Source organism: Schistocerca piceifrons, chromosome 1 (genome assembly GCF_021461385.2).
Source record: "Schistocerca piceifrons isolate TAMUIC-IGC-003096 chromosome 1, iqSchPice1.1, whole genome shotgun sequence".
NCBI lineage: Eukaryota > Metazoa > Arthropoda > Insecta > Orthoptera > Acrididae > Schistocerca > Schistocerca piceifrons.
Genome location: NC_060138.1, coordinates 598872993 through 598886215, shown reverse-complemented (window position 1 = coordinate 598886215; position 13223 = coordinate 598872993). Strand labels below are relative to the sequence as shown.

General features: G+C 36.8%; 1 protein-coding gene across 9 annotated transcripts in view; it reads right to left on the bottom strand.

Moving 5' to 3' along the window:
• LOC124803419 (broad-complex core protein isoforms 1/2/3/4/5-like) overlaps positions 1-13223 on the bottom strand; it is a 335956-nt gene that overhangs the window by 189577 nt on the left and 133156 nt on the right. For all 9 annotated transcript variants that reach the window (XM_047264605.1, XM_047264613.1, XM_047264643.1 and 6 more), the window contains exon 5: positions 895-966. In XM_047264605.1, coding sequence (XP_047120561.1) covers positions 895-966 — 72 coding nt within the window. The remainder of the gene's footprint in view (positions 1-894; positions 967-13223) is intronic.

Here is a 13223-nt window from a genome sequence, read left to right as displayed (position 1 = left end):
TAAACTATGACTGATGCTGAGAAGTTTGCCTAGATCACATATTTAGTAATGTCTGCTACATAAATGCAAAATTTACTATTTTGCATGTACTACCGTCGAAAAGAGGTAATTTAACATAAATTATGTGAAATTATGAACATTATGTATCCCTTCTTAATGTCAGTTAACAGGGGAAAAAAATAAGCATTTAGTTTCATACATCAACAAGTCACAGAAATGTATGAAAGGGCAGACACACTAATGCGATAACCTCTCCGACAGTTTGAAAGAGTTAGTTTTATGAAGAGTGATCTGCATTTTGTTTAACCACTACTGTCTGACAAACACATCTGACACCCTACTCTTCAGTGCAGCAGCCTACTATGGATCTGAACACCTCATTAAATTCTCAGTAAATCCCACCACCCCATTTCAAGCACCTCAATGCTCCAACACAAAACAGCAAGTAAATCTAACTGCTAAATTAAATATTTAAGATCTCCAGGTAATACTGAAAAACCCTTTCATAGTCTGAGATATTCCTCATAGTGATTAAATTAAACAAATAATCTTGTAACTTCTTGCTCATGCACCCATCAGCAAAAGAATTCAAATTTATCATTATCAAAGTATTCAAAAACTGGTTAACAGTTAAAAGTTTACTTTCCATTTAATATAAAATTTCACTTACAGATCAACAAATTTTTGACACCTTAAAAAAGAGAAGCTACACTGAGCAATTATAATTTCTTCCTCTTTATACAGTGTAAAGGTCTCCTTTTTTGAGATAATAATTTATTGGGGAAAGTACTCCTCATTCACTCACAACATTAATGTCATTAATGTACAGATAGAATAAACCTTTTAACCAGTGTTTGAATACTCCAAAATAAATAAAAGAATGATGTATCTTACCTTGAGCACCATCCTGAGAACTGCCAGAATCTTGTGAAATCCCAGTTAGTGAGGCGAATAAATTTGATGAATCTGGAAAAGGAGAATCAATTAAATTATGAGCCAGAAACACACTGCATTTTTACTAAGAATCTGAGAACTTTACTCTTCATAAGTTTTCCACAAAATTATGTTTCAAAAAATAGGTAATACAAGATTCTTACTACTTATTAACAGTGACACACATGGTGTATCACAAATGCTTGGACAAACACTGGAGACGGGTTCTTACTATAAAACATGAAAAAATTTCAGGTACTTGGATGTCTGGGTTCCAAGAAGTGTCGAGGTGAACAACCATCCAATTAAAAAAAGAGAGAGAGAGAGAGAGATATCAATGGTGGAATGATGAGTGTGATAACCTGTCAGAAAATGTTCTGAAGCGTAGAAGAAGTCAAATCATACTAGAGAGGACTGTGAAGAATTCAAGACCACACACAAAACAACAGACAAGACCTTAAGAAAAGCCAAATGAAAATTTGGAAAGGCTGACTATGGCAAATTGACCAGAATTTCAAGAAAAACATCACTTATTTCTATCAGACCTTTAAGTAAAACCAAAAAGGCTACTTACCACCAAGCATCGGCTTTAAGAATTATCTCAATAATAAAATTTTTAACAACAAACAGAACAGTGGTCATCTGTCTAAACATTTCTAATACCTACTCAAATGTGAACCTCTGTATAATAATCCTACATATGAAGAATCAATGATTAAACTTAATGACAAAATACCACCAGATAAAAAGGAAATAAAAAGAGATAAAAAGAAATATAAAAACTAACAAAACATCTGGCAAGAACACAATCACTGAGACGCTTCTTAACTATGATGAGATCAAAACTTCAACAACATCATTCACCTGTTAGACGAAAAAGGGGAGATAACAAATGTCAAAAACTACAGAGTAATAGAAGTTGTTCCAGTCACATACAAGATACATCACAATACTGCAGAATAGAATAGAATAGAAAGTTACATAGAAAAGTACCAAGCAGGGTTTAGAAAAAGGGCATTGCAACAACACTAATAGAATTCCCAAAAGAAATACAGAATTCCAAGATGAAGTACAGGACATATCTGCAAAAGATCCAATCTTGACAATAAAAACAAAGCGTGGTGAAACCAAAAAATATGAAAATTCACCAATTAGAAGGAAGCAGTTGAAAAAAGAGAAAGCAAAATGGAGACAGCATTCACATTGTGTCAAAACACTAGCAAATCCATTATTCCTAGTTCATGAAGGGGATACAGACCATCATGGCTCCAGCTTACTTATACATAGGCCATGAAGGCAAATATAATTAGTTTAATAGCAGTTAGCGATAGATTGTGTTCTTTGAGATTAAAGGCAAATTTTTTTAATGTTACCATGATGTCTGTCTATGCTGCTATGGAAGATACAGATGAAGATGAGATGGGCGCATTTTACTCCAAAACAGGGAAAGAAGAAATTTACAGAAACATAATAAAAAAAACTAATGCTTGCATGGAGTCAGTAAAGATAATGGACTCAGGCTGACAAGACTTCACCAATGAGGAGGAGTTGATAATAGAGCCACAGGGCACCCATTGAAAGATACTAAGAAGTATACTTGGGCGTCACCATACAGAGCTACAAGAAAGCTAACAGATCAAGTAATTATAGATAAACGGCATGAATCAATGGAAGTTAGTAGCTGCAGATGGAGACAAAGCATCACTTACTGCAATCAGATATAGACAGAAGATAATTTTGGCAAGAGGAGGAGGAGGAGGAGATTAGTGTTTAGCGTCCCGTCGACAACGAGGTCATTAGAGACGGAGCGCATGCTCGGGTGAGGGAAGGATGGGGAAGGAAATCGGCCGTGCCCTTTCAAGGGAACCATCGATTTTGGCAAGAAACAAAAAGAAAAGAGGAAAAGTGAAATACAATACACAAAGTTAAAAAAAAGGGATCAGAAGATTTTTTGGGACAAGAAAGAAGGCAGGGAAGGCAGGGAATGTTGAAACTAGATGGAAAATACTGAGAACAGCCAACAGTGTGGCCACAAAAGAAGTAGTACTGGGGAGGGTAGAATGCAAAAGAACAGATAAATGGTCCAGCATGTAGTGTTCAGGGGTGCAATCCGAGATAAAAAGGAAGTAAGGCAGGAAGCAGCAAAGGAAAAAAAAGACTAGCAGCAGAAGAGTGTAGAGGGAAGAGGAAAAGAGCGAACACACAATGCAGAGTAAAGAAAAGGCAGTATGAAAAGAGGAAGATAGAACAGTTAGATAAAATGGGAGACAAAAATGAGACACAAAAGTACTGTAAAAGACCTAGACAACTGAAGAGAAGATGCAAACTGAGAGCAGTCTTCTGTAAAGATAAAGATGTAAACCTAATTGGAGGTAAATGCAAAGCTTTGGGAAGAGTTACTCAAAGAATAGGGGGAGGTAACAGAGAGGAAGCCTTGAATGTGGAAGAGGAGTAACCAGATTTGGAACTGGAATTATAATTAGAGCCAGAGTAGCAAGAAGTCAAACCACCAGACTCAGAGGAAGTGAAAAATCTTAAATGGTTCAAATGGCTCTGAGCACTATGGGACTTAACTTCTGAGGTCATCAGTCCCCTAAACTTAGAACTACTTAAACCTAACTAACCTAAGGACATCATACACATCCATGCCCGAGGCAGGATTCGAACCTTCGACCATAGCGGTCGCGCGATTCCAGACTGTAGCGCCTAGAACCACTCGGCCACTCCGGCTGGCGAAAAATCTTAAAGAATAATAAAGGAGCAGGAGAATACAGCATAGAGACAAAAATGTTAAAATTTGGGGGGAAGATATTGAAGACAGTTGTTAAGGGATTAAAAAAGGAAACATTGGTAAATAAGAAATGTGTAAAGACTGGAGCATGGGAATAATCTGTCCATTACATAAGAAAGGTTGTATGTCAGAGTGCAACAGCTACTGCAGGATTACTCTCTTGTATACAAAGATAAGGTGTTGAGTAAAATTTCACCATCTCATTGTCAGGCTGGGTTTAGGAAAAATAGATCCGCTATGGAGCAGATATTTTTACTGAGACATGTGATAGAGAAATTTTATGAAGATGACAAGGAACCTCATCAGTTGTACACTGATTTTAAAAAAAGCATAGGACAGTCCATGCAGGAATAAGGTTCTCCAAAGTATTAAATATTTTAGAATCCCATTAAAATTGTTAGGTTGATGGGAATAACAAAGTAAAAGCTTGCATGGTCAGAATAGAACATCAGTTGTCAGGAGAATTCCATGTAGAAAGCGGGGTCCAGCTAGAAAATGTGCCTCTGTGCTACTTTGTAATGTAGCACTAGAGAAGGTAATCCAGCAAATGGCAGCAAATCCAGGAGGAACAATATTTAACCGGCAGATCCACCTGGTGGTATACTCTGATGATATAGCATTAGTTGCAAGGAGTGTCACAGTTATGAAGGTTAATTATACTGCATTAGAAGGAGCCGCATGGAAGTTAGGACTGGAATGAATCTAGGCAAAACAAAGAGTATAACATAAAAAAATTAAAAACATGCCTCAGTCGCAACCCATGATTTTCATTTCAATGCATGATGTATTTCAAGCCCTGAGCGCTCATTTCAGGTGCTTGATCAATCTACATCTTGATAAGAGAACACAGGTGTATCACTAACTGGCATATTGTGACCAGGGTTAGGTGACATAAATATGACATAAAATCACAAAATTTGTCTGTATTTTTGAAAAAAAAAAAAAAAAAAAAAAAAAAGATTAACTGATATTGTATTTAATTCTTTAACATTATAGAAGTATATTAGAAAAAATAAAAACAATGTATCATTTTTTGGACTGAACTTCTCAAATATGATATGGCTGGTCTAAAATATGACATACACTGAATGTAAAAGATTGAGGTTTTAAAAAAACACTCACACAATGATACATACGGTTAACTGTTTTATTTTTTCTGCGGGGCATATTTCTAGGATATTTAAGGCATAAAACATACTTCAGAGTGAACTACAGAAATTTTGTTATTTGTTTCTCTTATTTTTAATACCATACAGTCAACCAGCAATGGGCAGGAACTGTTTACAATAATACTTCATATATTGAAACTAATACAAAAATAAAAGAAACACAGAAGGGGATCACTGCCTAAACTGGCCTCCTCTCAACCCTGTGAACATCAATACAGTTGTTAAACATAAAGCAGATTCCTCATTTGATATTTCCCACTTCAAAAGCAACATGAGGAATTGGCCATTTTCCTGTCACATCACTCATTAATAAGAGGGACGTCTTTTTCATTTCATGTAAAAGCTATTTTGTCACAGTCCACAGACCCTAGAGTCATAACTTTTCGGTCATTTCCTAGTGCTTTTTGTATGGTGCAGATAAATCTATGGCTGAATGACTTCCTCTTTACTTATCAAAATTTAGCCAAGATGTCATCTCCTCCATCTACACATGCTGGATCAGTAATTACAATAGGACCTGGTGTGGATTTTCCAACAATGATTACCAAAGTGCAAAGGGCAACAAAGACAAGCAAAAAGGTGTACATGTTCAATAAACAAGATACAAAAGGTAGTAGAATCATATCTCAATGAGGAACTTGCAGCTTTCAGCACAGGGCAGGTGCCTGCAAAGGAACTACGGCTCACGTTTACAAGAACAGCTGACTGTTCAACAACTACCACAGCAGAATGTTGTTAAATGATCTTTCGCAAAACCCCCAGGAATTCTGGCCATACGTAAAGGCTGCTAGCGTCACCAAAGTTAGTGTGCAGGCCATAGGGAAAGAGACAGGAACTGAAATTGGGGGTAGCAAAGCAAAAGTCGAAATGCTTTACTCTGTTTTCAAACGTTCTTTTAGAAAGAAGAACCCAAGAGAATCACCCCAATTTAATCAGTGTACAACTGAAAAGGTGAATGAAATAAGTATTATTGTCAATGGTGTTGAGAAACAGCTGAAATCATTAAAATTGGACAAAGCTCCAGAGTCCGATGCAATTCCAACCAGATTCTATACTGAATTTGTGACTGAAATATCCCCTCTTCTCACTATAATATATTGTAGAGCTCTTGGACGAAAAATTATGGCCAGTAACTAGAAAAAAAGCACAGGTAACACTCATCTACAGAAAGGGTAGTGCAAATGATTCATGAAACTACCATCCAGTATCCTTCACATCGATTTGTTGTAGAATCATATAACATACTCTGAGCTCAAACATAATGACGTATCTCGAACAGAATGATTTCCTTTATGCTAACCAGCATGTTTCTAAAAACATCAAGCATGTGGAACCCAATTTACACTTTTCTTACATGACATACTGAAAGCTTTAGATGAAGGCAGTCAAACAGATGCAGTATTTCTTGATTTTCAAAAAGCATTTGACTCAGTAGCATACCTATGCTTATCATCAAACGTACAATAACATGGTATATCATACCTATGCTTATCATCAAACATACAATAACATGGTATATCAAATGAAATTTTTGACTGGATAGAGAACTTTTGGTAGGGAGGACACAGCATGTTATCTTGGATGGAGAGTTATCTTCAGATGTAGAAGTAACTTCAGGTGTGCCCAGAGAAGTTTGTTCAGACCCTTGCTATTCATGTTGTATATTAATCACCTTCAAGACAATATTAATATTAACCTCAGATTTTTTTTTGCAGATATCTTGTTTTGTTATGGTCTTCAGTCCAGAGACAGGTTTGATGCAACTCTCCATGCTACTCCATCCTGTGCAAGCCTCTTCATCTCTGAATAACTACTGCAACCAACATCCTTCTGAATCCGCTTAGTGTATTCCTCTCTAGGTCTCCCTCTACAACTTTTACCCTCCACACTTCCCTCTAATACTAAATTAGTGATCCCTTGATACCTCAGAACGTGTACCAACCGATCCCTTCTTCTAGTCAAAATTCCTCTTCTCCCCGATTCTGTTCGGTACCTTCTCACTAACAGTAGTTACATGATCTACCCACCTAATCTTTAGCATTCTTCTGCAACAACACATTTCAAAAGCTTCTATTCTCTTCTTGTCTAAACTAGATATTGTCGATGTTTCATTTCCATACATGGTGCACTCCACACAAATACTTTCAGAGAAGACTTCCTGAAACTTAAATCAGTACTCGATGTTAACAAATTTCTCTTCTTTAGAAATGGTTTCCTTGCCACAGCCAGTCTACATTTTATATCCTCCCTACTTCGACAGTCATCAGTTATTTTGCTTCCCAAATATCAAAACTCATTTACTACTTTATGTGTCTCATTTCCTAAACTAATTCCCTCAGCATCACCTGATTTAATTTGACTACATTCCATTATCCTCGTTTTGCTTTTGTTGAGGTTCATCTTATATCGTCCTTTCGAGACACTGTCCATTCCGTTCAGCTGCTCTTCCAGGTCCTATGCCGTCTCTGACAGAATAACAATGTTGTCGGCAAACCTCCAAGTTTTTATTTATTCTGCATGGATTTTAATTTCTACACCAATTTTTTCTTTTATTTCATTTAGTGCTTGCTTAATATACAGACTGAATAACATCAGAGATAGGCTACAACCCTGTCTCACTCCCTTCTCAACCACTGCTTCCCTTTCATGCCCTTCGGCTCTTATGACTGCCGTCTGGTTTCCGTAAAAGCTGTAAATAGCCTTTCACTCCCTGTATTTTACCCTGCCACCTACAGAATTTGAAGGAGAGTATTCCAGTTGACATTGTCAAAAGCTTTCTCTAAGTCTACAAATGCAAGAAACATATGTTTGCCTATCCTAAAGCTATCTTCTGACCTAAGTCGTTGGGTCGCTACTACCAGTTTTTCCATTCATCTTTAAAGAATCTGTGTTATTATTTTGTAACTATGACTTATTAAACTGATAGTTCGGTAATTTTAACACCTGTCAGAACCTGCTTTCTTTGGGATTACGATTATTATATTCTTCTTGAAGTCTGAGGGTAGTTCGCCTCTCTCATACATCTTGCTCACCAGATGGAAGGGTTTTGTCATGAATGACTCTCCCAAGGCTATTAGTAGTTCTCATGGGATGTTGTTTACTCCCAGGGCCTTGTTTCGACTTAGCTCTTTCAGTGCTCTGTCAAATTCTTCATGCAGTATCATATCTCCAATTCCATCTTCATCTACATCCTCTTCCATTTGCATAATATTGCCCTCAAGTACATCACCCTTGTATAGATCCTATATATACCCCTTCCACCTATCGGCTTTCCCTTCTTTGCTTAGGACTGGTTTCCCATCTGGAGTGATATCCATACAGGTGGTTCTCTTTTCACAAAATGCCTCTTTAATTTTCCTGTAGGCAGTATCTATCTTACCCCTCATGATATACGCTTCTACATCCCTGCTTAGTCATTTTGCAGTTCCTGTCGATCTCATTTTTGAGAAATTTGTATTCCTGTTCATCTGCTTCATTTATTGCCCTTTTATATTTTCCCCTTTCCTCAGTCAAATTCAATATCTCTTCTGTTACCCTAGGATTTCTACTAGCCCTCATCTTTTTACCTACTTGATCCCCTGTTGCCTTCTCTGTTTCATCTCTCAAAGTTAACCATTCTTATTCGACTGTATCTCTTTCCCCTGTTCTTGTCAATTGTTTCCTAATGCTCTCTCTGAACTATCTACAGCCTCTGGTTCTTTCAGTTTACTCAGGTCCCATCTCCTTAAATTCCTACCTTTTTGCAGTTTCTTCAGTTTTAGTCTGCAGTTCATAACCAATTAACTGTGGTCAGAGTCCACAAATGCCCCTGGAAATGTCTTACAATTTAAAGTCTGGCTACTAAATTTCTGTATTACCATTATAAAATCTATCTGAAACCTTCCAGTACCTCCAGGCCTCTTCCACATACACAACGATTCTTCAACCAAGTGTTAGCTATGATTAAGTTATGCTCTGTGCAAAATTCTACAAGGCAGCTTCCTCTTTCATTCTTTACCCTCAGTCCATATTCACTACTACTTTTCCTTCTACTTTTCCTTCTCTTCCTTTTCCTACTATCGAATTCCAGTTCCCTGTGACAATTAAATTTTCATCTCCCTTAACTATTTGATAATTTCTTTTATCACATCATACATTTCTTCATCTGCGGAGCTAGTTGGGGTATAAATTTGTATTACTGTGGTAGGCATGGGCTTCATGTGTACCTTGGCTACAATAATGCGTTCAATATGTTGTTTGAAGTACCTTAGCCATGGCCCTATTTTTTTATTCATTATTAAATCTACTCCTGCAGTACCCTTATTTGATTTTGTATTTATAACTCTGTATTCACTTTACCAGAATTCTTGTTCCTCCTGCCACCAAACTTCACTAATTCCCACTATATCTAACTTCAATCTATACACTACCCTCTTTAAATTTTCTAACCTGCCTGCCCGATTAAGGGATCTGACATTCCAGTTATCTACAATGAAGTATTATCTAAAAGAAGCTGCTTAAATATATAGATCTTAATAAGATTTCAAAGAGGTGCAAAGACTGACAATTTGCTTTAAATGTCAAGAAATGTAAAACTGTACACTTCACAAAGTGAAAATACCTAGTTTCCTATGGCTATAATATCAATGAGTCACAGCTGGAATCAGCTAATTCATACAAATACCTGAGTGTAACACTTTGTGGGGATATGAGATTGACGATGATGATGATGATGATGATGTTTGGTTTGTGGGTCACTCAAATGCGCGGTTATCAGCGCCCATACAAATTCCCAACCTTTGCTCAGCCCCATCTCGCCACTTTCATGAATGATGAGGACAACACAAACACCCAGTCATCTCGAGGCAGGTGAAAATTCCTGACCCCACTGGGAATCAAACCTGGGACCCCGTGCTCGGGAAGCGAGAACACGATCGTGAACCACGAGCTGCGGACAATATGAGATAGAATGATCACACAGGCTATGTTAAGGGTGAAGAAGATGGTTGACTTCAGATTATTGGTAGAATACTGGGAAAACGCAGTCAGTCTACAAAGGAGATTGATTGCAAGCCACTCGTACAGCCCATTCTAGAATACTGCTCATGTGTGTGCAATCCATGGTACCAAATAGGACTAACGGGGGATATCAAACATATACAGAAAAGTACAGTATAAATGCTGTAGAAACTAAACAGGCAGAGTACTGAAAACAAATAGAAACTATCCTGAGAAAGCCTACTTCCAATGTTCTGCAGCCCACCCAACCTACAAAATATCCTTGTCCATACCTACTCTTATCCCACTTCCAATGATGACTCTAGGAATATACTTCAACCTCCTAATTATCACTGATACAGGGATTGTGAGGACAAGAGTAGATTAAATTACAGCATGTACAGAGTCATTTAAACAAACATTCTTCCTGCACTCCATACATGAATGGAACATAAAGAAAGCCTAATAATTGGTACAATGGAACTTGCCCTCTATTATGGTTTGTGGAGTACAGATATTTGATGTAGGAGTGGGAGTCAACATCACCCATAATGTCATCATTCTTTGAAGGAATGTCAAAATCACAATCAGTCTTCTCCATTTCCTATCTATTTGTGTACTTGCTATAGCTTTGGTCACAGGCATAGCATTCTGGCTCTCCTACTTTTGTCCTACTCCTTTTTGGTTTAGAGGCTTTCCTTTTCCTGCAATTAGTGTACTGCTGGAGGTATGGTCTCCCGCATTTGTGTTGCTGGTGTACAAGAAGGGCCACAACCCACAGTACACCGCTGTGTGGCTGGACCATTAGCGACAGTATCAACAGTATCGTATTTTGGAGTGGAGGGTAAAATATTTAAGGATTATACTGATTGTTTAATAAGTATCACCATATAATAAATGTAACAATAATAAATAACTCAGCAGATAAGAGCATAATTTTCTGTGTATGTAACACAAATTTGATACATATATGGTAAATACTAAAATGGGAATATTCAGAAACCTCCATGTTATTTTTTTTTTTTTTTTTTTGACAGAACTGAGTTACCTATGATTTTGTACTTTAAACATACAGCCCAATAATGGTATAGAGTAATCCCATATGTTCTGGCTTTTTATTTTTTACTGTTATGCAGCCACTGTATCACCTTAACTGAAGAGAAACCCCACAAGTACAAAAGATATTGGCTTTCTCAAAAATTTAAGTTTGATGTACTGTTTTAAACAGAGAGAATAGTAAATATTGCCTCTTACTATTTGACTGAATCGATTTATATTGTTATCAGTGGTAAAATGTCAGACAGTGATGATGCTTGTGACTAACTTCAGGAAGTAATGAAAAAACGAAAATAAAAAAGAATGCAATGGGATTTCCAGAACATGTAACCATAAGACAAGCAAGAGCAAAAAATGAAGCATATACAAATTGGAAAGGGAATAGAGTTCAACCGAAACATCACGGTAATGACTGCAGGTGAGTTCTAACCTGAATTATAATATTGCTTCCAAATTAAGGTTTAATTACCACAGTGGATATTATAATGTAGAGCATTAAATTCAACTGAAAATGTAATTTTATTTCCAACTGTCAGATGAAATGTATTACAACTAAGATAACGAAGGGCAGGACGGATGGATTCCTTCAAAGTCTCATAGAAGTAAAACCACTTGCAAGAGAAGGACATTCCTACATTTATTGATTATCATAGTCTGAAGGTAAGAGTCAGGTTTGTAAAACTGCCTTCCAAAGTGTTTTTGGTGTCAGCAGTGACCGAATAAGGCACCTGAGCAATCTGTTGAAAGAATGTAAATCTCCACAAGATAAGAGAGGGAAATGTCATCCTGGAAATGCAAAACCAGTAGCTTTAATATTGGAAATAAAAAAATCACATCAACTTGTGTCCAGTGAGGAAACAACATTATACCAATGAAGAATGGAATTATCTTGACCCTAAACTTAATGTGAAGATTACATGGCAGATGTTAAGAAACATTAAACATTCCAATTGACTATCAATATTATTTCAAAATTTCCCATGGGCATTTTAATTTAAAATTTGGGTAACCACAAGTGGATATGTGTTGCATATGTGAAGAGCTCGGTGTAAAAATCAAAAGTCATTCTCTGAATGATGTTGCTAAAAGAGCAACAATAACCGAGTTAATGGTGCACAAGAGGTGTGCTAATAAATTCTTCAGGAAATTACATGCGATCAAAGTGAAACCTGAAACTGTTTCTATCATTACAGGCCTCTTGTTTGATGTTATGCAGAACCTGCAGTTGCCTCTGATACCGATACAAGCTATATTTTACTTGAGCCAGCTTTCAGTAAATGTCTTTAATGTGCATGACTTACGGAGTGGAAGAGCCAGGTCTTATCTCTATCATGAAGGAATAGCACAAAAAAGCCCCAATGAAGTCTGTTCATTTCTTTATGAGTATATAAATGAAAATGTTGGACAACATGTTTAACACCTTCACTTGTTCTCCAACTCTTGTGTCGACCAATATGAAAACTATATAATGGTGAGATTTTGTTTAATACTGGTAGCACAGTGAAGATTTCAGTGCATCTCCCACTACATTCCGGTAAGAGGCCACTCTTTTTTGTGACAGAGTTCAGCATGATGAAAAGGAAATCAGAAAGTTGGACAGGGTACATTGCTAAAAGAATATGCAGAATTAATAATAGACTCCAACACAAAACGAGTTTTGAAGTGAAGATATCAAAACCAGAAGAAGTGCTAAATTTTAAGCAATGGTGGTCGAAGTTATACCAAAAGAATAATATTTCCATTGAAACTCGAGGAAGGGCCACACATGGAAATAACAAACAGTACTCTCATGTAACACAATTGATGTAGTTCTGCTGTTCACAAGAAATGCTTGGTGTTGTTAAAGTTAGGCCATTCATTCAAGTGGCAGAAGAGCACTTGTTCCAACTGGCTGATTGAACTGCAATTCCACTAAGCCCTCTAAGTCAGGCTAATCAAGGTCATGCTCTCATAAACAAGAAAAAAATGCATGACCTAAGGCAATTTCTACCATTACGATCAAAAGAAGAAATCAGCAAGAAGCTCTCTTCTGACATATATAGTTAGTCAACATGTATCAAAGAATGAACCATGTGTGGAGCATAACACCAAAGAGATTGGAAAACAGCCACAATATGTTCAATTTTTGTCCATATTAGCAACAAAGTATTAGTTAAATATTGATTTATGATTATTACAAAATATTGAGAAAGCCTACATGTTCGCTACATAAATTTTAACATAACGCCAAGAAAATATATTACAATTGCCTACCAGAGCATTGGCATTCATCCCTCTGCATTCGTTTTAAGAAAAAG